This window comes from Xiphophorus hellerii, chromosome 14 (assembly GCF_003331165.1).
Source record: "Xiphophorus hellerii strain 12219 chromosome 14, Xiphophorus_hellerii-4.1, whole genome shotgun sequence".
NCBI classification, from domain to species: Eukaryota; Metazoa; Chordata; class Actinopteri; order Cyprinodontiformes; family Poeciliidae; genus Xiphophorus; species Xiphophorus hellerii.
Window position 1 is genome coordinate 7,803,172 of NC_045685.1, and position 26,552 is coordinate 7,829,723.

General features: G+C 39.3%; 1 protein-coding gene across 3 annotated transcripts in view; it reads right to left on the reverse strand.

The window, feature by feature from the left end:
* Positions 1 to 26,552, reverse strand: part of LOC116732696 (diacylglycerol kinase eta) — a 78,495-nt gene that overhangs the window by 23,629 nt on the left and 28,314 nt on the right. For 2 of the 3 annotated variants that reach the window (XM_032583024.1, XM_032583023.1), the window contains exons 4-7: positions 3,850 to 3,960; positions 3,646 to 3,726; positions 1,356 to 1,460; positions 1,029 to 1,161 (exon numbers count right to left, since the gene is read on the reverse strand). In XM_032583024.1, the coding sequence (XP_032438915.1) occupies positions 1,029 to 1,161; positions 1,356 to 1,460; positions 3,646 to 3,726; positions 3,850 to 3,960 (430 nt within the window). Of the gene's footprint in view, positions 1 to 1,028; positions 1,162 to 1,355; positions 1,461 to 3,645; positions 3,727 to 3,849; positions 3,961 to 11,302; positions 11,715 to 26,552 lie in introns of those variants that run through there. The other variant, XM_032583025.1, reaches the window with a different exon arrangement.

Genomic DNA, 26,552 nt, shown 5'->3' on the forward strand with positions numbered 1-26,552 from the left:
GTAAGGTGATATTCACTTAAAACAAGCTCCGATATCTTGCTGAAAAGTTAATGTTGCCTTATTTAAAAAGTATTTGCACCAGAAACTAGATCAAAAATACTTAGCATGATTTTGTGTTTTTGCAGTGTGTGTACTTCTTTGTGTTGGACAACCAAATAAAATCCCAATTACATAAATTGACAAATTAAAAGTTTAAAAGAGTATGAATATTTTCGCAAGGCAACATATGCAAAATCCCTTATTTTAGTCTGTTTAAGCTTTTTTGCCCAGCTCGTTTAAATGTACTTGTAAAAGCAGAAACTGCAGAAAGCAACGACTGTGTGGCATTTATGTTTAATCATTTATCAAGATGTGGGACTTGACAATCTAGTTTGATTCTTGTTTAAGCTTTGCATGCAAAGCTGATAACTGCTAACCTGCAGTTATCAGCTTTGTTGTTTGCTGCACTGGATTTGTGCAGGACTCTGGATTGTTCTTAGAGAAATTTTAACCTGAACAGTAATAAAACGCGTTTATTGGAACCTGAGCTCAAGACATTTTATGAGTTCAGATTTTCCGATTTGATATGAAAGATGGTGAACCGCAGCTATCACTTAGTCAAATCTGCCTTGAAGGAAAGAGTTATAAATCTCTGTCAACACTGAACACCAAGAAGAAGAAAAAATGCTTCATTTAATACAACATAATGTTTAAATAAATAGTAAGATGTACAGAACTAGCTCAAAGTTTCAGCTGCTATGCACCACAAATCTGGAACAAACTTCTGGAAAACTGCAAGACATCCGAAACACTGAGCTCCCTTAAATCGGGACTAAAAACCCAGCAGTTCAGAGTTGCCTTTGAACAAGTAATAATGGATCATTGATTAATATAAATGATATGTATTGATGATGGTGAAATATGCAACCAAAATAAACTTGGTTGGAAGCACTTACAGCTAACAGAGAGAAAAAAAGACAACTTCAGCTCCCAATTGGTGTGAGTACAGATGCTATATCCAATTACTATGTGTGTGTGTGTGTGAGTACCTTCACAGGACAGGCCGTGAGAGGTGACGCCTGGCAGGGCTTCCTTGCAGACGTTGCAGAAGGTGGGTCTGGCGTGTGAGCAGGCGTACCAGTTGTGCATCCCGGAGAAATGCTCCATGTTGAACTGGCTGGCCTGGGCCGAGCAGAAGACAATTTTGTGTCAAACTGACACTATAAAGGCTGCAGAAAATGTTACACAGTTGATCGAGAAACTTTAATATGGAAGACAGCGGGGAAAAAGACAGAAGGCAAAGTTAAGACAAAGAGGATCGTGTTGAAGTTACTCCATAAGGAAAGCAGAGTGAGTAAGAGATTAGAGACGCTCACTTCATAGGTTTCCCATTTCTGAACGGATTTAAGAGCCGTGATCCAGTCCTCCATTTCCTTCCTGCTTTCAGCACAAAGCATAAGTTTACGAAACGGGGTGATCACCTGTGAAGGACAGAGGCACGTTCTGAGATTAGCACATTTTTACTAAAACAAATCTGACGTATTTGTATTTATTTCAACGTTAAAAATTGATCAAACAAACCAAGCTCGCTGATTTCTAAGCTCTATGTGTTTAGTACTTTAAAGTTAAATACAGCTCAGTCTGATGAATGTCTCCACTTGTATCTAAAGAAAAAACAATTTTGAACTTCTGATGGCAAAACAAAAATTACCATAAGGTGTGCCAACAGCATACAAATGAGAGCCTCTAGATGAGAAACATGCATCCTGCACAAACAATCTTCCAAACTCCTACAGATGCAGGAAATAAAGTCACTTTATTTCCCACTTTAACTCAGTAAAACTCATTAAAGGAGTTACTTTTGCAACATTATGACTTAATCTTCAGAATAAATGGGACATTTAGAGTATCAAAGATGTTGCACGTTTACCTCGGCTGCTATTAGTTACATGTAGGGAAAAATATGGAGGGAATCTTATTATTTAATTATTTAAATGTAGAGTTGCACCGAGAGAAAGGTTGGTGACTGAGATCAGTTTGTTTTGTCCTGAATCGGATTCAATGAGGCTGGCTGAAAACTCAAAAATCAGATTTTTTGTATTTAAATGAACATGTAATAAAAAGTGATGAATGGTTGCAGTAGCAACACTCTTTGGTGTGAAAGATGTTACAGATGTAAGCAGATTTAAAGTTAGCTATTCAGTATTGGAGCATTTCAGCATCTCTAACGTGTTGTGGTTTTTAGAAGTTATTAAAAAGGAAACCAGTCTATTAAATGTGCTACTTAAAAAGAGATCAACAGACAATGAGAGGTTTATATATTACAGCAACTTTGCTCTGTACTACTGTGTTATTTACTTCGGTCACTTGAAATGTCTGCAGTCTTTAAGGAATCCACAGCTGTTTGCACCTAGCTAGGCTAACTATGCTAATCACCAATAAAAGATGTTGTTGTTTATGTTTTAGAATAATAAAAACTAGCTTTCCAGTGACTTCACACCATCTCTGTGGGATGTTGCCTCTGATAATGACTAATGATGTCTGACAGCAGGAAGGCTAGAAAAGCAATTTATGAACGCTGTTAATTTTAGTTCGAGAGAAATTAAATTCAGTATTGAAGGTTAAAACTTTATACGAGACAAAACCTCTAAATTAAACAAAAGTCTTTGGTGCTTCTTTGTTGCCCTAGAATATTAAATAAATGAGTAATTAGTGGTTTTGTTGTCACAAATCAGTGTCTGTTCACACGTCCCACTATTAAACACAGTGCAGTAAAAGAAAGAATTTATTGGTCGCTGCACCTTCCTTCGTGTCTGTCTGTTAATATATACTTATTATATTATGTTATTAACTGTTACAGCATTACAGAGAAAGCCCTTTGTTTACTAAGCAGAACATTTCCCAACAGATTTATTCTCACACAATGAGCCATAAAAAAGTATGTAAATTATCCATGAGTCATATCAAAACATAGAAGAAGCATTTTTACACGTGTGGTGGAAAATTATTATCAGATAACGTCTGCTGATCATGTTATATGAAATGAACTCTCACCAAACGAACCTGTTTGGTTTATACTCACAAAGCTGGGACTGTCTCTCCCATGTTTTGGATCCTTTATCGTCTCCATTATTGTCTTACAAGCTCTCTATATTGTGCACAATATGCAAAAAACCTGACTGAGTGATTTCACCTGACGGTGCTTGGAAATTAATTTCTTTCCACAACACACTCCATAGTTTTATTATAGAGGAGGAAACACTGATGAAATGCACAGTGAAGTTTAAGTTTGTAAGAGTTTGTCATATTAAAATCACATGTGCTGCTTTTTTTTTTAAAACCAAAATATGTAAATAAACTGCATGTAGATTTTAAATAAATTTGGAAAAATATTAGTTTAAACAAATTAAGATTACTTTTAACTGCAGAATCTCTACATATTAACCAAATAACTAGATTATATGTAGAAAGTTGTAACTATGTTAAAGAAGAAACTCCAAACAAAATAATCCTATGATCAAACAGATCGAACACAACATCTATTTTGAAATGACACTTCTGTGATTTCTGAATTTTTTAAAAAAAAGCTAAAACTTGAAGCCCAGGACTACATTTGAATGTTTAGTCATTTAAAACAGAGGCATTTACAAACCGTGATTTGCTCACCGTGAAACTGTTGTTGATGTTCTTGGTGCTGGTCTCGGCCACGCTGGCGTCTGATAGGTCCACTTCATCAAAAATCAGGGACTGACGAGGAAACAAACGGTTCCTTATTAACACATGCAGTCACAGAAAACGTTCAACAGAGTGCAACTGGCAATGCTGCATCGGTTTGACAGCAGCACAGGGCACCAGAGCGCATTTCTGTACCTTGCAGTCTTTGGCGTAGTAGAGCGTCCTCCCTCTGAGTTTAAAGTACCTCCTCTTCCATCTTTGGAAGGAGCTGGTCTGCTTTAACAGGATTCCCTCCTTCACACTTTTCTGTCAGGATCAAAGGCCCAAAAAAGGTGGAGAAGGTAAGAAAAAGCCAAGGGAAAACAAAATCTGTCACGTAGCAGCTATCCATCTTAGGCTTCACACATAAACAGAAGGAAAACAGAGTGGAATTTGTTACTAGGACGACTTTCTGCTAACAAACTCACACCAGATGAAGAGAGGAGCAATATTACAGGTTTTTGACGCTGCTTTTGGTGCGTTTGCAGTCTTTCCTCAAAGCCCACTCCACACCCACCAGTTTGTTGGAAGCATGCTGCCTATTTTAGACTGCCCCATTATTCATCACTGATGGTAGACCAAGGAGCACCAGTCAGGAGGGGAGAGGCAGACGCTCAGTCATCCGTAGCAACGAGAAAACGACTTGCATAACCAAAACACACCAGACGCTCAAAACCCAGCAGCTCTGTTGTGTTCGATGCGACATGTTATGATTTGTGGGCCTGTCACAATAAATTTTTCTGGACTACAAATTGTCCCAGAAGTTACTGTCATGAGCGATAATATTGTTGTTTTGAGACTGTTGTCAAGTAATATGATGCTAGTGGCATAGTAATGCAAGAACACATTCTCAAAGATCAATAAACTTTAAGTTCTAATAAACATTTAACACTGGAACTGAAAGACAGATATCCAAAATAAATGAACAGAACAACAAATATCATTAATTATGAAGACTCTCTAAACACAATTGTCCTTCGAAAAAGGTATAGTTGAGACCAAACATCAGACTGAAGACTTTTGTTGTCCAGTTTTTGATAGAGAAAAGAGAAAAACAATAAATGAAAATGGAAATTATTGAGCTTGTTTAAATTTTTTTGTGTGTTTTTTTTTATAGCTTGACATTTTCTTTATTGTGTATTTTTTCTGTGCTGCATTCGTTGCTGCCTCTTGGCCAGGACTTCCTTGAAAGACGGTTTTATTTTTCGATGGGTTTTAATCTTGGTGAAATAAAGTTTTTTTTAAAAATGCATGCAATTAATTGATTGATTGCGACAGGTCTAATCATTTCCTCCCTTTACTCCGTTTGTTTACAAGTACATGCCCTGAGAGCCACTGGCAATCAATTTCAGATCGCCATGGAGAGCTGCGCTTCCCGTAAACCGATCCTCAAACAGGCAGAGAGACAGATAGCATCTTAAAACTCTCGGCACGTTACCAGTGGCCGCGGCTGAACCTGTGCATTTATCACCTAATGCAGCAACAATCCTGCAGGAGGGCCGAGGCAGCTCCGATCAGATTAGCCCGCGTGACGCGCTCCGCGGTGTTTCACAGATAAACACTGCGTGTCAGTATGCGTTACTGGTGTCGCTTTAACACAGTCTGCAACATCTACGGTTTATTTTCAAATGCAGTAAAACAAAACAAAACTTATCTTCTCTGATAAGCTTAGCAATGTCAATAAAAAAGGAATCTAAAGGGCCCTGCAGTTTTGAAATCTTTTGTTTTCAGTGGTTCAGCTTGTAAAACCGGTGCAGTCAGTACAAAGGTTTAGAAACAGGATTCCCGATGTCTCAACAGGCAAACGTGATCTCAGGAGTTTATCATGCAAAGTATACTGCGGGGTAAATGTTAAAAACAAAAACATGTCTGAGTGATTAGCCGGGTGGCTCCTAAATAAGAGGTTCAAGGGGAAACCATCTAGTGTCTGGAATATGAAGACGATTCAAAGTTCACAATTTTCTCTGCTGGTGAAGTTTTTAAAATTGAAATCAAACGAAGCACAAAACATGAAGCAAATCTAACAGAAAATGTTTTGTCTGCAGAAACATTTTAGCTTTTTTTTTTATTCTCGCTGCCACAACAGAGCGCTTTTGGCAGGCGCTGGTCATTTTGATACTTTGCTACTTTCTGCTGTGCAGGTTTGGCGGCATTCTGACTGTTGTGTACAAATAAGTGATGAGGAAAACTGGCCCACTTCAGCAGATAAGAGGAGGGCTGAACGTACTGAAGCAAAATGTTTCATCGTTATGAAAATTTCACAGTTAGGGGTCTTCATTCGCTAAGAAAAAACCGGGAGAAATACTAACAGTTAATAATGCTAGCTATGCTAATTGTATTAACATATTGATTATAGATATATTTAAATTGCCAGCTGTGTACCTTATATGAGTGACCACTCACAGCAGTATTCTATAATTATAGCTCATCAAAAAAATTGCAACCATATTGGCAACTTCACCTTTTGCAAAAAGTAAAAAATTTGCTGTAGATAACATTTTTGTAAAGAACTATTAAATTGATGAGAAATGTTTCTAAGTATTGTTTGAAATGCCTTCATTTTTCACAATGAAAGCGCTCAATAAAGAGAAAGTTGTTGCTCTACATGAATGTAGAATAGAAAGTGTGACGGTGTTGCTTTCAAAGGAAAAAGCAGAAATCTGCTGAACCTCACTATAAAACTGAGAATAGGTAGGAAAAAGGTACTGGTATGGATTTATATAAATTATGTTGTAAATAAAGAATCAAGTCTCAAAGATGTGGGCTGATTTAATTACAAACAACAAACTATAAATACATGTAATTGAGATTTTTAATTTAAAAAGAAGAGGAAAGAAACACAGACTAAATGATTAATTTAATGCATCACCATTGCCAATCTCACTTAGCGTAGCGTATTGCATTGTATTTATCTTTAATATTTGTTCAACCGTGAAATATCCTACCTTATGTCGGGTCCTTACGATTTTTCACAATAAATGTGCCTTCATCCCCTGAGGGAGAGAAAAATCTATCGCCATCATGTTGGAGACAACAACAGGGAATGAGAGGAAGGGACTCATGGTGCAGCAGTGACAGATTGGCTTGTGGTACGGATCATTAGCAAGAGAAATGAAAAGGGAAACAGGAGTGTGTCAGCACGGAGGAAGAAAGATAACTCAAGATGTGTCGCAAAACAATGACCTCCAGTAAAATTACAAAAAAACACGATAAAATCAAGGGCTGCCGATGACCTGAAGCAATAAAAGAGGCACAAAGTGTAAAGGTCTGTAAGCTACCTGCAGCATCAGAGATAACATCAAGGGTTCAACAACCTCCCTGCAAAACAGGATATTCCAACACAGCAACAGCTGCTCTGACAGGAGCCATGAATTAGGAGCCAATCTGGAGTTTTTGCTTCTTAAAGCAGCCAATAAAAAGAAAGTAGAACACGTCAAGCATTTGCTCTTGACATTGTTGTGTAGACACAGCGATAGTACGGAAAAACGACCTGACTGTTTTCATCTAAATCAGAAAAGTGAAAATTAATTCTACTGGGGCGTGCTGTGGTGGCGCAGGGGTTAGCACGCCCCGTTTGGAGGCCTTAGTCCTTGATGCGGACGTCGCGGGTTCGACTCCAGGACCAGGTGACCTTTGCCGCATGTCCTCCCCTCTTTCCTGTCTGCCTACTGTCAGAAAAAATACGAGCCACTAGTGCCGCAAAAACTCTTTGGAGAAAAAAAAAAATTATTCTACTGAATCAAAAGTTAGCATTAGCTACATGCTACCAAAAACATTTGTCGTTAAGTTTGATTTTGATGCGTACAGAAGTCTTTGAAGCTGGAAAGCCTCCTCGCCATCATCCTTATCATCAAGAAACATTAAATTAAATGAATACATTATTTTAAACCTAAATCTACCTGCTGGAGGAGCACAGTGCAGCAGTGGACATCAAGTATATGGGTGTAGGAACATATAGCTGCCAACGAATGTCTAAAATCCATGAATACTTGAGACCACATCTAACATAACTTATAACTGATTAAATTAATAGCTCGCACAACAAATGCGCCTTGACATGCATGAATACGCACAGCTAAAACCATCTTACTCAGAGCTAACCAGCTAACCAGTTAGCACAGAGGTGGGCAACTCCAGGCCTCGAGGGCCAGTCTCCTGCAACTTTTAGATGTATCTCTACTTCAACACACCTGAGTCAAATAATGAGGTCATTAGCAGGACTCTGGAGAACTTGACTGCACTTAGGAGGTGATTCAGCTGTTGGATTCAAGTGTGTTGGACCAGGGAGACATCTAAGAGTTGCAGGACACTGGCCCTCGAGGACCAGGATCGCCCACCCCTGCATCTATAGCCTTCCTTACTTCTGCTCTTGTACAACCAATCAGCGACCAGAAGAATAAATGGCGCTCCAAGATTGGCTGCTTAGAAAACACCAGCCAATAGCATGTCAAGTAGCACTGTGCTAAGGAATTTCAGTTTCCCTAGCTGTGTTTTCTTTTAAATATATAGTATATAAGTGGGTTTTCAGCAAATAATTAATTCTCTGGAGTTACATTCCAGAGAAGGTTGAGCGATATCAGGTGATATATTCCTGTTTTCTTCTCTCCTCTTCTGGTCTCTGCTTCCAACACCCTTAGACTGTAGCATTGGGGTCAATCCTATCTGTGTCCAATGTGAGACTCTGTCCAACAAGCTAATTATTACATTAGCATGTAAAATGCAAGTCCAGAACAGTTGGAATAATAGCCACTGCAGTAAAAACAATCCTTCGTGGTAACAGCATTGCATACTGTGATGATGCTATATTCGCAATATATCTGGACGTTTGTAAAAGTTCGAAAGGTTTGCGTCTCCTTAGTGTCGAAGGTTATCCGAGGAATTAGAAAGTAGCTAAACCAAGTTTGTTGACATGTTAGGTGTGGCAGCTGGCGCTCCGTTTCAATATTGTCTAGTGATTGCTATGGGACACTATTGTGTTTACTCAAAATAATAAAATGATTACTGCTGTACTGTAAGTGTGAGCACATAAAGCTGCTCTTTCAAAGAACCTGAGCAATAAATTATACATTTAGGAATTGTTCCAGACTTCGTCCTTCTAATGGAGCTGAGGCCCTTGGAACAAAAGTCTCTCATGTTGTCCCAAAAGGCAAATCAGGTAATAAATTAACTAGGAAAGTGCAAAGGGCAAACAGCATCAGCAGACACGTACTATACACAAACACGAAGTGTGTGGTGCACGGAACCAAAATCATCTGTTAGCTTGTGGTCACACGGCTCTGCTCGGCTCGGAGACATACTGTCAGACAGACTGGTGTATTTATTAGAGCGGGACTAATCACATCACAACAATCGGCCCCTGCAGACCTGAAGTGCCCGGGCATAAAACAGAGGAACGGGGAAGTAAATGTGAACATCCGCAAGCTGTGCACACAGCCACCGACGGCTCTGAAGGACACCTGAACATAAATCTGTCTGATTCAAATCTGCTGGTTTTTTGTACACGGGTCTTTTCTCCCCTTATCCGTCAAGCCGCGCGTACAAACACACGTCTGTCAGCGTTTGTCCTGCATCAAGGAGCGACCTTCAGCTCTCACGTCGTAAAACCCGGCCGACAGATTACAGAAGTCGGAAATCTGAGAAGACCGAGCGGCCATACTGATCTCACCCGTTTGTGGACAAAATGAAGAACTTCTCCACATTAAAGCGTAATAAAATCTGACTGCTAACAATGAGGGCAAATAATGGAAGATAAGCAGCTCAGGTCAGCTGATTGAAGCCTGCAGAGAACCTGTTTAAATGCCAGTGAAGAAAGAAGATGAACACTTTGGGCCGATCAGCTAACCGAGAATTGTATTAATGTTGCTATCAGCAGGAGTTCATTTAAAAGTGTTTAACAAACCTATTAAATGAGTTTTCTGTGAAGTTTTCAGCCATTTTAAATAACTATGACCTGTCACTTAAAAATGGTATAATTATAACCTGTCCTATACTTTTAGCTTTATTTTCAACATGCATGTTTGTAGAGTTTCCAATACAAACTTTGTCAATATTCCACTAAAGTCGAAAAAACACATTTTCGCTGTTTCCGCTAAATAAGAGACGCCAATTAAAATCACATGTAAATAAGTTTGTTCACGCAATGAGTCATGTCTATTGGACACTGAAAAACTAGTTTGGTATTTCCCAGAATCAAAATACTGTGCACAATATTAGAATGTTAAAGTGTTTGGATGTTTACAAAGACATCCGGTTCTGCCAGGCCTCAGCTTACTTCACTACCAGCCAAGGTGCGTCAGTGAGCAGGCTGCCAAACACATTCACAGGTAAACATGTATCACTTGTTTATTCTGATACTATAAATACCTGTGAAAGTTTATAGGAGTTAATTACGATGAAAGTGAGAGTGCAAAGCATGCAATAAGCAGGTAAGATCATGGAGCTTCCTGTAATGTCTCCACCTCTTGTTCTGAAGGGCCGAAGATAGAGCAGAGATTTCTGCTTTAACAAAATGGCAAATCTGCTGAAAATAAAAATAAACATTATTGTTAATATTGTCGGATCAATACTTCAGATTCCGATTCCCGCTTTTATTTTTGTATTGTAGCTTCTCAAATCTACCTCAAAGGAGATTTTGTTTCAATTTGCCCTCAAATGAGTTTTTTGCACTTTGTTTATTCAGGAAAAATGCACACAAACATGTTTAATTCTGTCACAATCAATCAAATTATGGATTAAAACAAGATCAATCATTTTCATTTGTATGATTTATAATTTTTTATTTTCTACCAAAAAACTATATAATAAAAGTCTTCAGTCTGGTGCATTAGTTTCTATTCACTCCTTTCTGCTCCCAAAGATTTTATAATTCATTTTATTTCTTGTTTCTGTTGTTTTGTGTATTTAGTTTGAATATTTAAAATGTCTTCCAGTGTTAAATGTTCATTAGGAGTTTATTGATTTTGAGAATGTGTTTTTGCATTGTTATGCCATTGCAATTATATTACTTGAAAATGGTACAAAAACAACTTTGTTATCATTTATCGCATTAACTTCCTGGACAATTTATCATCCAGTAAAATGTGTTATCGTGACGGCCCTAAATATGTCACAAAAGTATTTGTAGACGAACTAAATTCTGTCCCAGGTTTTAGCAAAACAATTTAAAGGAAAAACCACAAAAACACCTAAAAGTCAGACATATTAAACTTGGATTAAAAAACAGTGTTGGTGTTGGCGGCCTGCATATTGCAATACTGCAATATTGGGTCAATACCAAAATATGGATTGTCTCACACCGCTAATCAGCCGATCAAAGCTTTAGAACATGTAGAGATCATAATTCTGCCATAAATTAGATTTTTGTGTCCAAAAACAACCCAAAGTAACAAAAAAATATGAAGGAGTGTCCCATTAATAGAATCAACAAGAGAAGAATATTGTATCAGTAGATCTCAAATATGGGATAAACTTTGACAACTATGGACTTTAGACCAACATAAACCACCACAAACAGAACGGCCTCTGTCTCACTCACAATGAGTAACCATTATTCTACTCTTCTGTTTAAATCAATGCGTCGCCTAGGCTCTGTTTCCTGTCTGAGACTAACCTCGTCCTCCAGCACACTTTCCTGGGGTTCCTCGCAGACCCGGGACTCCAGACTGCAGTAGTCCCGTCTCAGCCTGACGTCATCCCCGGGCCTTCTGCGCAGCAGGAGGGCTGCACAGCACCCACTCAACCGGCTGAACCCTAGCATCTGCGCATACTGATGATCTCAAAACTTGATGACAGTTTGTCGTCAGGCTGAGATCGGAAGGCTTGATCTCGTTTTCTAGAAAATCCCTCCTATTCTCTTCCCCATTCTTTTCAAACGAGTCTCACTGTTGTCGTCTCTAAACGTAATTTCCTCTCTCTCTTTCTCTGCCCTGTTGACACACACAAACACCCTCGCCTGTGTTGTATCTCCTTTCATACTCGAAGTCCTTCAGACAATGCATTCCCCACTTCCTCGTACTCAGACTTCCTATGCGAGGAGGCCGCGCCCCCTCAGGTGTGCTGGAACAGACGAGTCTTCACAGTGTGTGAATGTGCCTCTTACCTTTGCCAGAGGACAACCTCTCCCCCCCTCCCAAGGTGAGGCGGAGCATGCAAACAAGACACACACCTTTATCTTACAAGAGTTTGTGTGTGTGTCTACAAGTTAATAGTAAAGCTAACCCACTTCCTTTTGGGCTATAAATAAAACCGGAGGAACCTGTCCCGCTCGCTCACCTATCCTTGTTTGGACAAGGCATCGGCTTCATGACCCTAAACTAAACTCTCAGACTTCTGTACGGTCCGACCGGTCCCAACAAGATCGCCGATTTTTGCCTGGGAAGGCAGCGCTGAGGCAACACGAAACAACAAACACTTTGGTGGCAGCTCGGGCTGATTTAAAGCCTAAAATGTGTATTGCATGAAATATACAAACGTGCACAGGTGCGCCGTGCACACAAACACAGATGTCAAGATGATGGGGATCCTGATGGCGCGCTGCTTTGTTTAAGGGAGCTGGAAATGTCGCTGTGATCACAAACTCCTGGCAGCCTCTGTGTGTGTGTATGCGTGGGTGTGTGTATGTGTGTGTGTAGTCGCTGCTGCTCTGTTGCCTCGGCGCTGTCATCCCACTGCTTACAGTGTCAGATCAGCGCCTCATCAGCCAAGGCAAATTGCAGCCAGTGCCTGCTCCATGTGAGGATGCTTTCCTCCAGTCGGCAGATAATTCCGTCTCTAATGAGCAGAAACGTGCTGCTTCTGCCGACACCAGCCCTCTTTCTCGCCCTCTTTGTCTCTGCGTGCGCGTGTCAGGTCTTTCCTCTCTACAGTCTCTCTCTCTCTCTCTTTCTATGTGAACCGGCCGCCATTAAATCAGAATCGGGTCAAAGGCCTCGATTAGCGACTGATAAATCACGCCGCGTTCGGCAATGTGAAAAGACTCTGATAATAGCACATTATTCCTGTCTGGTCTGTCTGAGCCGCGTCCTTGGCTCTGATGGATGCAAAGTTCGAAGGGAAAAGAGGGAGGCCTTCGCTCCTGACACATGAAGCAGACTGAGCCTACTTCACAGATGTAAACGGGCCGGTTCAATAACTTTAAACAACAAGTCTTTTTAGCGTTTGGCTGTTGGAAGTGTAGCAGTGACACAGAGAGTAAAAAAAACAAAAACAAAAGCAGCTATCTGTCATGTTTAGTTACAAAAGCAAGCCACACAGTTTTCAAATTTCTACAAAGCATTTTAAAACGCAAGAAACATGAAGAATCCCCAAAAGTCAGAAATGTCCTCGCAATGTCTGGATTTCTAATCAAATGACCAACATTTAGTAACTACTGGTAGGTAGGGCTGCAGCAAAAAATTATTTTTAATACTCGATTAATCGATTATTGTGACGATTAATCGAGTAAAGACATTCTAGCATTTTCTGCAGATTTTTCACTTAACCACTAAAGAATTTTTGGTAACACTTTATTTGGCTTTATCACTGATTAAACTTTAAAAATTTTGTAGCTTTATGTTATTAAAGCTAAAGTTTAATCAGTAATACTTTTAGAACAAATTTATGTCGGATCATGATTTCTTGTTTAATATCAAGTTGTCATAACAAAGATATTTTGAATAATGTCAACTTTGTATTAAAAGTGTCACGATTTACAGAATGACACTTTATGACAACAGTCATAAATATTCATGAAGACTCACTCAAGTTCATGACAGGCGTTATGTCACGTTTATGACGCTGTCATGACAGTCTGATTCACAACCCGTCAAAGAAAGTGTTACCGAATTTTTTATACAACATTAGAAATACTTTGAAAATGCAAATAAACAAAGAAAATAAAAATTGTATTGCCTAAAATTCAATAACACAGCATTCCTTCAGTGTAGGCCTGATCTGTTGGTTATATTTTGGATTAAATGATTAATAATTAGACAGCAAAAGATGCTTGGTAGAAGTATGTTTACTGAATTTGAACCTGGTGAACCTCAAACTGTGCCACTGGAAGAGTAGAAATCCTGGGGGGTTTTTTATCCCAAATGCAAAATGCATATATTCTTTGCACAGTTTTGGCTACATTACAACTGTGTTGTTCTTTCAGCAAATTCCCTTTCTTTGAGTCTGTGTACTCCAGGTAATGATTAATCGATTACAAAATTAGTTGATTATTTCAGTAATTGATTAATCACAGTCGGATTAATCATTTCAGCCTTACGACTGTGAAATCTGGCACAACGGCTGCATGAAGGCTGCTGGTCGTCCTTCTTGGTTCACTAGTGATTATGAGCAGCTGTCTGCTCAGAGCAGTGATGTTACTAGTGATGAAGGTTCTGTAGCCGGTGTGTTTCAACCTGAATTACTTTTCTGGTTGATGTTTGAGCAAAATCTCTGTGTTTGATAACAAGAAACACCAAGACGGTCGAGAAGGGAGATTTTTATAACACAAGAGAAAAATAAGAGGCATTCTCCAGACAGCTGCACCAGAGACACGGCTTTCTTCTTCTTGTAAATCAACCCTTTTTATTGCTACCCTGGCAATGCAGCCGTGTGCTTTTCCTGGCAGTGACACCTATCATTTAGACAAAAGACGAGGCACTTTAAGTGCTGGAATAGACGGCTTTAGCGCTGGCGTTGACATCACACCTTCGCTCTTTCTATCTGAGACGAGGAACATAATGGCTGCTGGAAGAGTCTGGAGGTGTCTTCAGCCGTTCAAACTGTGTTCTTCAGTAAAGAGAAGTAGTGCAAGAAACCATGTAAATGTGGTGGTTTCCAGCAGAGTAAAGATTAAACAAACACGACATGCACTGTATTGTTAAGTAATTCTGTAAAAACCATGGAGAAAAACTTCACCCAACACAATGCATCATTATCTGACAGGTTCTCTGACTGTAACCACACAGCCAGAGCTTCAGTGCAATAGTTTAGGCCAAAGCATACAGTGGCCTTGAACATTTCCATATTTTGTCACATTACCTGTATTTGTAGTGAAATTATATTATACACAGGTGGACTCTATTTAGTCATTAGCGGTCATCTTCTGAAAGCAACTGGTTGCACACAGAGAAAAGGGAGCTGAATACTTTTGCACACCACAATTTTCAGTTTTTCATCCATGAAAAATGTTTTGAATCATGTATAATTTTCCTTCTACTTTCCAATTTTACACCACTTTGTGCCTTTCACATAAAATTCCAATGTTTGTGGTAGTAATGTGACTAAAATACGGATGAGTTCAAGGGATAGGAATGCGTTTGCAAGGCGATGTGTGTATGTATTACGACCCAGTCAAAGTCCAGACATAAATCCAACTCAAAATCTGTAACATTGACATTTACAGATGATGTCAGTCTAATGTGACTGAGCTTGAAGTATTTTGCAAAGAAAAATGGGAGAAAATATCAATTACTACATCTGCAAAGGTGGTAAACCGATACTGTAAATCTCTCCTCTGTGTTGGTCTACTGCGTAAAACCTCATTAAAATACATTTATGTTGATATTTGCAACATGGAAAAACGCATAAGAATAATTTAATTATTCCCCTGTTCCTTCATCTTCCTCTTAAATGAACATGTGTAACTTTACATTGTTACACTTGAAGCGTCTGCTGTGCGATTCTTCAACCGATGCTTAACACGACAGAGCAGCTGTTTATTCATGAGATACATGCAAATGAACAGAAACACATTTGCAGGTGGGTTTCCCCTCCCCCCAGAACAAATAAAAAAAACACACACACATGCCCACGCCAACACACACACACACAGAGAGACAGCACACCAGGGCTGTAACAGACACAGAACCACTTAACCTTTCCAACGAGGCCGTGTGTTGGACGCACATTGCTAGAATGCCGAATGAAGCGCGCTCCAATGCCACCAGCTGGGATGGGAAAAGCAATGCAGCTCTGTTTTTCTCCCAGCAGATGGCAGGCTGAGGAAGATATTATGCCGGAGGAAGGTAGGTGGGTTGCACAAGAATGTTGCAGAAAATGAAGAGAACCAGGAGAGGAGAAGGTATAAAAACGTGTCATGTGACAGGAGGGCAAAAAGATGAGCAACTTAGCAATTAGCTTCATATCTGGCAGAGTATTAACTCTCCAGAGTCTTCCCAGCTGTTTGTGATGGTTTACAAACAGAAGCAACTGGTGGGATTCCCATCTGGACATGCAGATCTCACTTCACTTTAAGGATTTTACAATCTCTTTGTGGCTTTTGCTGTGTTTATTTCACACAACCTGCAGAACCACAGAGACAACAAAAGCTAATCAAGGGACGCACGTGGTCATCACCGCTGCGGTCGGACCCAGTAGCTGTGACCCCAGTGACCCCTCACCCATGTGGTTCCCACAAGGTGGCTACAGCTAGCGCATTTTATTAGCGTCGTTTCTTCAGATAAGGCTGCTGCTAACTGCAGGCATCTCCCTCCTCCCGCTTTTCCTGACATCTGAAGTTGGAGACGCAAAGGCATGCGGCGTTACCATGGCAACAGCCCGACTTACAGATCAACCTTCAGCTCTGAAACTTAAGGTTGGACGCTGAAAGAAATCGGCGCCCCTTTCGACATGTGTGTTAATCGAGCAGGAACTGAACCGGCTTCATCCATATGTGTGTGTGTGTGTGTGGGTGGGTGTGTGTGTGCGTGGGTGTCCATGTCTGACAACTTTCCCTGTGTTAAGCTGTGAAAAAATGAATCTATATAAATGGGAGAAGAGGGAAAAAAACATGTTGCAACAGAATGTTTAAAAAAAGGAACAGGTTGTATCATCTGTCATGCATAAACAAAACGTCTGACCACACACACACACGCACAGTGAGAACAAGGCGTGGGAGGACTTTGCACCATGGCGACCACATCCTGTCTCATGTACCTCTCTGCGTTTATTAATAGACACACACACACACACACACATACGAACACAGAGCAGTGATATGTGCAAAAAGCTAAACTGATGATACCTGGTTGCGCCTAAGACGGACAGAGTCGACCAAACACACACCTACACGCACACGCACACCCCAGTGTTTCTTCCAAATTCCTCGTGTGTGTGTGTGTGTGCGTGGGTGTGTGTGTGTGTGTGGGGGTGTGTGTGTGTGTGTGTGTTGTTTTATTTAAATTCGGACAGTGTTTGGCTTCTGGCTGTGCGGTTTGCACGTTGGAGGACAGATAATCTGTTGCTGCAGGGGGTGGAGGGGAGGGGGAAGCATACGGAACAAATCTGGCTCTGATGCTGCATAATCCTCCAACACACACACATATATACAAACACACATCTCAGCAAGCAAACCCGCAGACAAACAGATAAAGTCTCCGAGCCAGAAAGAGATCGTTTGTGGGGAAAAAAAACAGAGGTGGAAAGTCTCTCTCTTAAAGTGCTGATGCGATTAGCACGTCCTCCTCGATGACTTGCCACGCAAATCACGTCGCCAGTGAATTTCCGCGCTTATGCCCTTAAATTAAAAAGGTTTCGCATATAAAACGGAAGAAAGGTGGCTATTAATATTAGCCTGGGGAAGTAGAAGAAGGGAGGTGGAGACGTGGATGTGATGTGATTGCAGGTGAGGAGGAGGAGGATTTTAGAGGTGGGAGGAGAGGCGGAAAACTGATGAAATACGGCGAATGTGTGTGTGTGGGTGTGTGTGTTTGTGTGCTGTGGCCGGTGATTATCCGCAGATGATCACACTGTGCCATTTAATCTTGACTCCTCACACTAAGGATGCAGAATGAGGTGGATATGGATTCGAATATGAGGTTATGGGAGAACCATCTGCTCTCCGCAATATATACGAGGCACTACGCAATAATTTAAGTAAAATATGGCTAAAACTCTTGTATAAAAAATTAGAGGTGCACCGATTGCAGTTGTCTGGCTGATCCCTGATTACCGATTTTTAAAACACCTGACCTGCCAATTCCGATTTTGAACAAAATGTTGAAATGTTGCCAAACACAGCAAGAAAGTTGCTGCCTTGGTGACACTGAGGTGACTGTTGTTAGCTGCCAACGTACAGACATGACCTGGTGGGCGGGGCTAAAGTCAAAACTCTCACTGCAGAGCAAAGGAGGAGAGTGGCTGATTTTTAGACTTTTGTTGAGGTAGACACGATCGGTGGATAAGATCGGCTTCACGTTTAACTATCGGTCGATATCCCAAGATTAAGAAAATCCAGGCCGATTTATTGGTTCTTGTTTTCTTGACTATCTCTGCCTCAGTAAACAAAAATCTCTCCCTTTAGATTTCATTTAGCTCATTTTACAAGCCCACAATTGAAGTATGTTTTAATTGAATGATAGATAAAGCTGTATTTTTTATCATCAATTTGTATTTATGTGTCAAAAAGTCACGTTTGATCTCAGATTTTAGGCTAAAGCACATAAAAACTTAACTTATTTCTCCACACTTTAGACATGAGACAGTTTCCAATTTTAAAAATCTGGAAATCACTAATATCTTCTCTTTAACTCCATTTAATGACAAGCTGCAAGAGTCAGCTGAGGGTTTCTCATCCACCCGAGGTGGGAAGGTGTAAAGTCGTGGTGTGTAATAACTACAGTGGGGAATTACCCAGATTTTATTTCATTCAAAAATCAAAGACAATCTCTACCAGTGCAGTTCACTGTTTAAGACAAGTACTGTATGTCTTGAAAAGGAATAATTAAAAAAAAAACAACACAGCATTTACCAAACAGTCACCTGGGGGAGGCGACATTTGTTACATTTTCAGCTGGTGTGGTTTGTTTTCACACTGCACTGTGTCAAACGACCCAAACCTTTTGAGCAACCTGTTCCCCTCCTCGCCTGTGGCGGCGCTGCACCAAGAACTACAGAAGTAAACAACATGAAAACTGCTGAAGAAGACACTGAATGCAACTTCCTCCTACGCAAAAATATAAACAAAGACGGAGTACAGTCAGATTTTAGCGGTTGTAGGATTTCTCCTTTTTCTTTTGTAAAACACCACGAGCCATTTCTCTCGCTGGCGCTAAACTCATACGTTTTGGTTTTATTTACCCAGAATGCCCTGAGTCCTCGGTTTGCAGGCGAACCAGTTTGCTTTTTTTTGGTCCGCATTCACAGCTACTAATCAGTATTATAATGATGTTTCATTTAACGCAGCAGCAGCGGCAATTACACTGTATATCTTTTTTGTTGATTTAAGTTTATTGTTTAATCACACAAAGCCATCAAACTATGAAATTCTGTCAGCCCATATGTACTCCACCCTAAATAAAACAGACTTTTAGTATTGATGCGTGATCTTATCAAGTTAGCATCACACAAGTTTCAGCCCAGAATTACAACAAAGTTACTAGCTAGTAGCATTTGCCATGTAATGGAGATTTTTGTATAGATTTTGGCATTAAAACTCTATTTCTGACCTGGCAGAGGTTTTCATAGGGGCGATGTAGCTGTGGGGAGAACTGTTCAAATACGTCTGACTCATTGTTGCTGATCCAACCAATCTGCCTCCAAATATTACACACACTTGTGATTCAGACGTTCGTGAGTCAGGCCGATAAAGAAGGAAAGTTAATCCCAGCGCAAACATAACAACAACAAGCAGGGAGGAGATGATTATTGTTTATAAAAAGCCCTGAAAAAACTCAAAACAATGCATGATTAATGCTGCCAGAGTAAGTATGAGTTTAAAAAAGGATAAACTGTGTAAAGTGGGGACCAGTGATGTTATGAAACAGAAAGATTTCCTAAAAAATTACTTTCTAGCCTGTTACTACATTACACTTTAGGTTATTTCTGAAGCAATGAATCGCGATTAATGAAATAATTGCCGATTAATTTAGTAATTGATTAATCACGGACCGGAGAACACAGATTAAAAAAGCACATTTTCTGAAACAACATCATACTCAGAGCAGTAATTAAGCCAAAACTGTACAAAAAATATATGCAATTTGAATTTAACACATAAAAAAACCTTCATTGTCTGTAAATTATTATGCCATAGTTTTAGCTCAATTTGGTTTAAATTTTGTAAAAACATATGATAAAAAATAAATAAATAAATTTATAAAGCACCTTTTGTTACACTGTACTGATGTTCATCCAAGCAGAAAAGGCTAAGCTTTTCACATGTTGACGTTAGAAGTATCAAAGTTTCAAACAAATGATCAAATGTACACTGAAGTGGTGCCATGTTATTTCATTTTAGGCAATACAATGCTTATTTTCTACTTTTTAAAAAGGAATTGAACTGTTTATTTGCATCTTTTAATGTATTTTATTTGGCGCATGAAAAGGATTTAGTGGTTAAATGAAAGTTGTAAAGAATGCGCAAGATTAATCATCAGAATGACAGAATAATCAATACCTAAAATAATCATTAGTTCCAGCCCTACTTTAGATTACGTTTGATGTGTTGATTGAGTTTGTCATTTCAAAAACGTTTTCTGTTCTGCTCAGTTCAACTCTCAAAGCGGTTCTCATGATGACCTCCTCTGACGGCGCGGCGGTCCTTCGCTCTTCACGACTCGGTCCAAACCAAACTCAGTTATGCTTCTGCTGGATAAACAGAGGCGGTAAAAAGTGACCGGCTGGAAAAAGAAACGCTTGGGGCTCGCCGGTTAGTGCAGCTTGTGCAACTCTGATTCCTGTGCGCTGCTAAATGTGACAGGAGAGCTGGGAGCCTCTGGACTGGTTCTGTGACTAAAGACAAGGGCAAAGTCACTCCGGATCAAGTCAGATAGCAAGAATCGGGGGATTTGTCTTGTCACTGTGCCGTCCTCCACGGACCCCGCAGCTGGTGGGGATTCACCCAGGTTCAGGGAGTTAAAACAGATTGTGTTTTTCTTTCTTCCTGTTTTTCTTGGCAACCCCTAACTTTCACTGAAAAGTCATTTCAATTTCAGCCCAACCCATCTAATCCAAGGTTGTGATCAACTTTGTTTTCAGTGACTTGTATTGCAATAAAACCTTATATTTCTTAGAAATTACACAAATAACTGGTTGAAATCTTTACATTTTGCTAAGTGCACTGTATATGACTTGACCCTTTTAACTCACAAGTTTATCAAAAACCAAAAGCAGCTTTATTGGCTTGTTGAATACTTATCACTGCAATACAATTATACAAATGCAGTCTTCTGCTGATATAAAGTGCTGAAATTTCTCAGTTCTATGTGCTTTTATTCAGAATCCATAAACAAAAATAATCCAACGTTAACCTATTAGAAATACAAGTGAAATCTATTTAGATGGCAGCTGTTTAAATAGCACAAAAGTACAAAATCAAGGTGACAGGAAGTAATCTAATTTTCCAGGTTGCTGTACAGCTTCAGTTTACTGCAGCTTTCACTTTCTGGGTCAACAAAGTGTAGCCTTCAGCACTATCACCCTGTTCGATTTACAAAGCCAACAGAACAATATTATTTTTCAGGATTGCTCAAGTTTCACTACAGTAAATTTCCCAACAGTAGTGAAATGAGACACCCTACACACGGCTTTGGCGTGGCAGAGAGTATCTGTGACTTCACAGTTCTGTCAATGAGCAGCAAACCATCACCTGGCCTCCATTTTCAACTTCTACCTTTTTCATACCTCTATGTTTTGATTTACTTTAAACACAAAATCTCACCAAGTGTTTTTGGTCTTTTTTTCTAGTGCAAATACTTGAGCTTTAAGTGAGCGACCCATTAAAACTGATTTTATAAAAAGTACTAGTTCCACTGGCAGATCATTTATAACAAGACGTTTTCCCCGTGTTTTAAGCTAAATAATGTTCCAGTAAAACTAGAACTTTAAAAAAGAAATCAAAATGAAAGAACTACTTACCTGAAGGAATCGTCTATATCTTGCTAAAAAGCTACTTTTAAGTCTTATTTCAAGAGAATTAATATATTTACTCTAGAAACTAGGCCAAACTTACTTGGTAAGATTTTCTAAGACAATATTTCTTGTGCAAGCATATTAAATTAAAATCCCCAATTGTAGAATTTGTTATCAAGATACATTATTTCCCTCTGTAATAATGTGACGCCATAATAGAAGTAGTAATTGGTCAGAAACACCTACTTAACAATCCTTACTCTAATATCATGGCCATTTTTTAAATTGGTCTCCTAGCAACCAGCAAAGCTAACACCGGTCAGTTTTTCTCCCTAAGCTTCACCAGACCCTTTCACACTAAACAAACTCATTTTTATGAGGTCTCATCAGTGGGTGGCTGTAAATCATAGTGATATATATTAAATAAGTAGTCTTGCAGCCCATCTGTTTAACAGAACCTCAGGGGAAGTGGTGTAGGGGAAATGCTATAGAGTTAGCTATAGCCAAACAAAATACCAAAATAACTGTCTTGATATCCTGGAATAAAGTTTATTTAACAATATTTCAACTACAACAAAGTACTAGAAGAAGAGGTTCTACTCAAGCTGTCTTTAAGCAAACTATTTTTTTAAAAAACGGAGGCGAAACTGCTATTTCCGGCTACAAAAAGCCTTGCTAGCATTGGCTAACAATAGCTAGCTAACCTGGTCTGTTAGCAGTGGTTTCTCATGATGAAAAAGAGGGTTTTAGGTTTGATATACCTTCAATATACACTGTACGGTCAATTCCAGAGTCAGTGATGTGTGGGGAAAAAAACTTTAAACATTTTCAGTGCTTACACAGAGTGAAAGTATAAGCATCAAACTCTGTGATAGCGGTCAAATTCCCCTGTTGACAGCAAAAAAGGAATGAAAGCAAATAAACGTCATAATAGTTAGAACCTCTTCATATGTTCATATCATATACAATAAACAGATTTTAACTAAAAAAACATTAAAATAGCTCCAAGCATACAACATTTTACTTATATCAAGCGGCTGCTGTATAGCATATTATTATTATTTCGGTGCAGTATACAGTACATGATCAGTTCTGTCAAAGGTCTTAAGGCCAGTCGGAGCCTATTTATAAGTTTAAAGCAAATGTACTTTTTTTCCCCATTACTTCTTAACTCCTCTTTCCCAAGCTTTACTTTTTTCTCTGCTACCTCTCACTCCACCATTAACTCTAATTCTTTCCTTAGATCAATACTTCCTTCCATCTCATTCTCTTCAACCATCCCTCCTCTTTCCTGGCTTTCTCTTCACTGCCCAGATCGATTCCTCCTGCTCTACTCCTCCTTTTATCACTGTGATTTCATTTCTATACCTCCTCCAGCTCCTCTTCTTGCCATTCGTTCCACCTTTACACAAAATGTTTAGAGGAATGCAACTCATCTTTCAGCCAATGGCCCTACAGTACATCTTGATTGCTACAATCCTGTTGTCAGTATTTTCAAAGGTTTTGTCATGGCTACTATTTCCCCCTTTCTATCAGCTTTACGGAAAAAAAATGTCTACTTGAATGTATAGACTGACATTTGTTAACCCCTTAACTGTCAAACCGAAAACATTTACATTCAAGTCTAATTCTACCACAGATGGAAAACATTTTTCAAGAGATCCTTACAGTAGCTAAAAATGTGAAAGAACATTTTAAAATATAATCTATTGCTTAATAGCCATATGCCTCATGAGGTAGCAGCATTAGCATTAGCTAGCAGCATGACAAAGCAATAGAAACAGTTTCTTAGGTGAGAAGGGAGATGTATCAGTAACATTAAATTGGTCCAAATGACTCATGTTTTACGGTTGCTACATGTTCTATTTTGCAAAGAGAACATAAAAATAGTTGTAGTAATGGTGAAGTGAAGTCATTTGAAGCATGCTAGGTAATACACCACAATAAATCGAGTCATTTAAAGTTATCCTAATCTGTAAAAAACATTTCCAACTTCTCTATTTTATGTTCTCGCACTTTGCAAATAACCCAAGCTTTGCAAGCTAGAGGAAAAGGGCATTGCAACCTTTACGTTTTTACACTATCTGACTCAAATGGGGCCACCGATACGTCTCCATTATGTACCTTATGCGCTCTGGAGGTTTTTGTGAGGCTGAAAAGATGAAAAGCTATTAAGAAAGGAAGATGAAGCGAGATGAGGTGACCGTTGGCCCGACTTGTAATGTGATGGATGGAGAGGACCTCTACATGTCTAGACTGTAATCTGCTTTGTCACCATGGTCACTGTTTGTCCACTAAAATTCATCCCGCACAGTCTGGTGGTCTGAATGGCTTGACCTAGACGATGACAGGCGCCATTAGCCGTCTTCAGCTTTGTACCGTGGGTGTGAAACTGAAGTTTGGTTTCACTTTGATAGACTTTTAAACTTTTGAAGAAGCTTAGATTCTAAAACCAGTCCGATTTATTCACTTAAAAAGGTGATTTTAGTGGAAAGTCATAAGATTTAAGTAGTTAATAAATGGTCTTCACATCCACTATTGAACATTCTCATGGAGAAACCTTACAGACTGAAGCAAGTGTTTGTCACATATGTTCTCAGTTGGGTGGTGGTTGCTACTAGATATATCTTGTATTACCATGTACTTTCCAATTATATGTTATGACTTATTATTATATATGCAAATGCTTGTTGTGGTTTCTTGGTTTTGTTTTCTCTCAGGTTTAGAAGCAGACTACATTGGTGTTAACTTGTGCTTTTTTCTCTCCTCTACATCTCTCTCGTTACTCTTAAACCTTTTCCCCAGCTTTTTTCCCTCTTTGTTGTCTCCTTGTCCATTACGTTGGAAATAAACTCAGAGAAATGTTTAAGAAATTTTTGTATCAAGTGGTGCGTCATGGAGAAAGCTGTAATTCTCTGCTTGTGAAAGTGAATCTGTTGGGCCTCATCTTGACAAGCAAACAGTTCTGAATGCCACAAAAAGTTAGTAAATGTAATAAATTATAGGTTTGATGTGCAACCTATTTAGAAAACGCAATATATCAACAGTGCAACAACAGCAGCCTGTCGATGAGTTTAATTAAACTTTATAAAAATCGCCATATTTTTGCCTGTGCTGCTTAAATTGCGTAAGAACATGGACATTTTAACCACGTCAGTCAACACAGCTGAAAACTGTTGAAATACTGAAATGCAGAGAAAAGTGGCACAGGGGTGACTTGCAAAAGCAGAGTCGTTGTAATTGCAAAATCCGTGTGTGTTTGTTTTAGGAGTGTGTGAGTGTGTGGTTTTAAGAGCTTCCCTCCTATCCATCATGCTAATGAAACTGAACTCCTCCTACACCTCTCCATCCACACTCACTCCCACTCGCCCTGCTCTCTCTCCACCACTCTCCCTTTGGGTTTAACTGTTTATGTAAAACTAAAAGTTAAAATAACCTTACTTGATGCACATGTTGCGTCCACACACACACACACACGCACACCCCCACACACGCCCACACACACACCCACACAGTCAGCGTGTTTTGACAGCGTTCCAGCACGCTGAGGCTGTATTTGTTTAATAAAACGACCTGCTAAATTTAGACGCCATGTCCCTGAACGGGTTCTAAAAATGGACACCAGCCCGTATTAGTGTTGAGTACATTTTTCTTTTATGAGAGTACTCACATGTTTAGTACATTCGCTATAGTTTTCAGCCTGAACAGCGTTCCTTTAGGTTAAAGTCTCTAAAGAAATCCCTAAGAGCATCTTCTGTTTTCTCTCTGTGGGATGATTTTATGTAAGAGAAAAAAGGCTATTCTTGCTTGATCATGTTTCTGCTGTTTCACTCTGAGGAACGATTGTTTGGAACCGCTGATCTGGCGTAACCGCGAGCGCTCTGCTCAGATGGCGGAGGTGTAACAAGAGGATTGTGGTGCGGGCTGAAATGTAGGCGGATTACTCCGAGAGCCGAGGTGGGAAAGCTGCGCTGCATTAACAGGGATGGTTACGGATCTTCGCCGCTGTATCACGTAACAGGGAGCGCGTTGTGTAACCGCGTCGTGAAGGAAGTGATGCTCGTTCGCCGACCCTGAAACAATGATGTATCAAAAATCCTTTCGACTGCTCAAAAACTCACTTTTAAGGGTTTAAAAATCTGCATTTATGTCGAGTTTATTTCTCTAGCACATTTCAGCAATGAGGCCGTTCAAAGAGCTTTACACCATAAAAACATAAGAGTCACCAATTCAGAAACATGCAATAAACATGACATTTAGTCAAATGTCATCATTAAGTAAACACACATCAAATATATTGATCAATGTTCCAGTTCCTACTAGTCAAAAACAACTCTCAAGTGGTGGATTTAACATTGATTTAAAGGAACTCAGTGTTTCAGCAGTTTTGCAGTTTTCTGGAAGCTTTTCCAGATTTTTGGAGCATAAAAGCTGAATGCTGCTTCTGGACTTCTGGATTTTTTTTAATCTATTTGTTTGTTTTCCTAAATATTAAGTTGAAAATAATGACATTTAGTTTGGTGGCTAAAAATGACTGAGATTTGTAACTTTTATGCAACTGCCTTAAATAGAAAAATAATAAATTTGATCTGGGATACATGATTTAGTTCAGCTAAATGGAAACTTAAAATTTGCAGTGTTGCTATCAAGGAAGGGCCCCCAAGTCTTTGTGTCTTAAATTTTTATGTCCTAAACACTAATTTAATGGGTACATTTATTATTATTCCACTCCTAATTAATATAAAGCATATTTATGTATTAAAAGGAGTAGTTCAAGTCCAAACCTAAATCTTCTTGAGTATCTGTGGTGCAAGACCTTAAAGAGATGTAAAGTTGTAAAGTGTAAACACACATAACTACAGTTGGTGCAACAAAATATTGACGTAAGGTGGCTAAATGCAAGTAGAGCCCACACTTTTCAGATTTTTATTTGCCAAAAAAGACATTATAGTTCTACTTCACTCTTAAGGACTACATTTTGTTGGTCTATTACATACGATCCCAAAAACTCCATAATTATTTGTGGTTTTAACATGTGA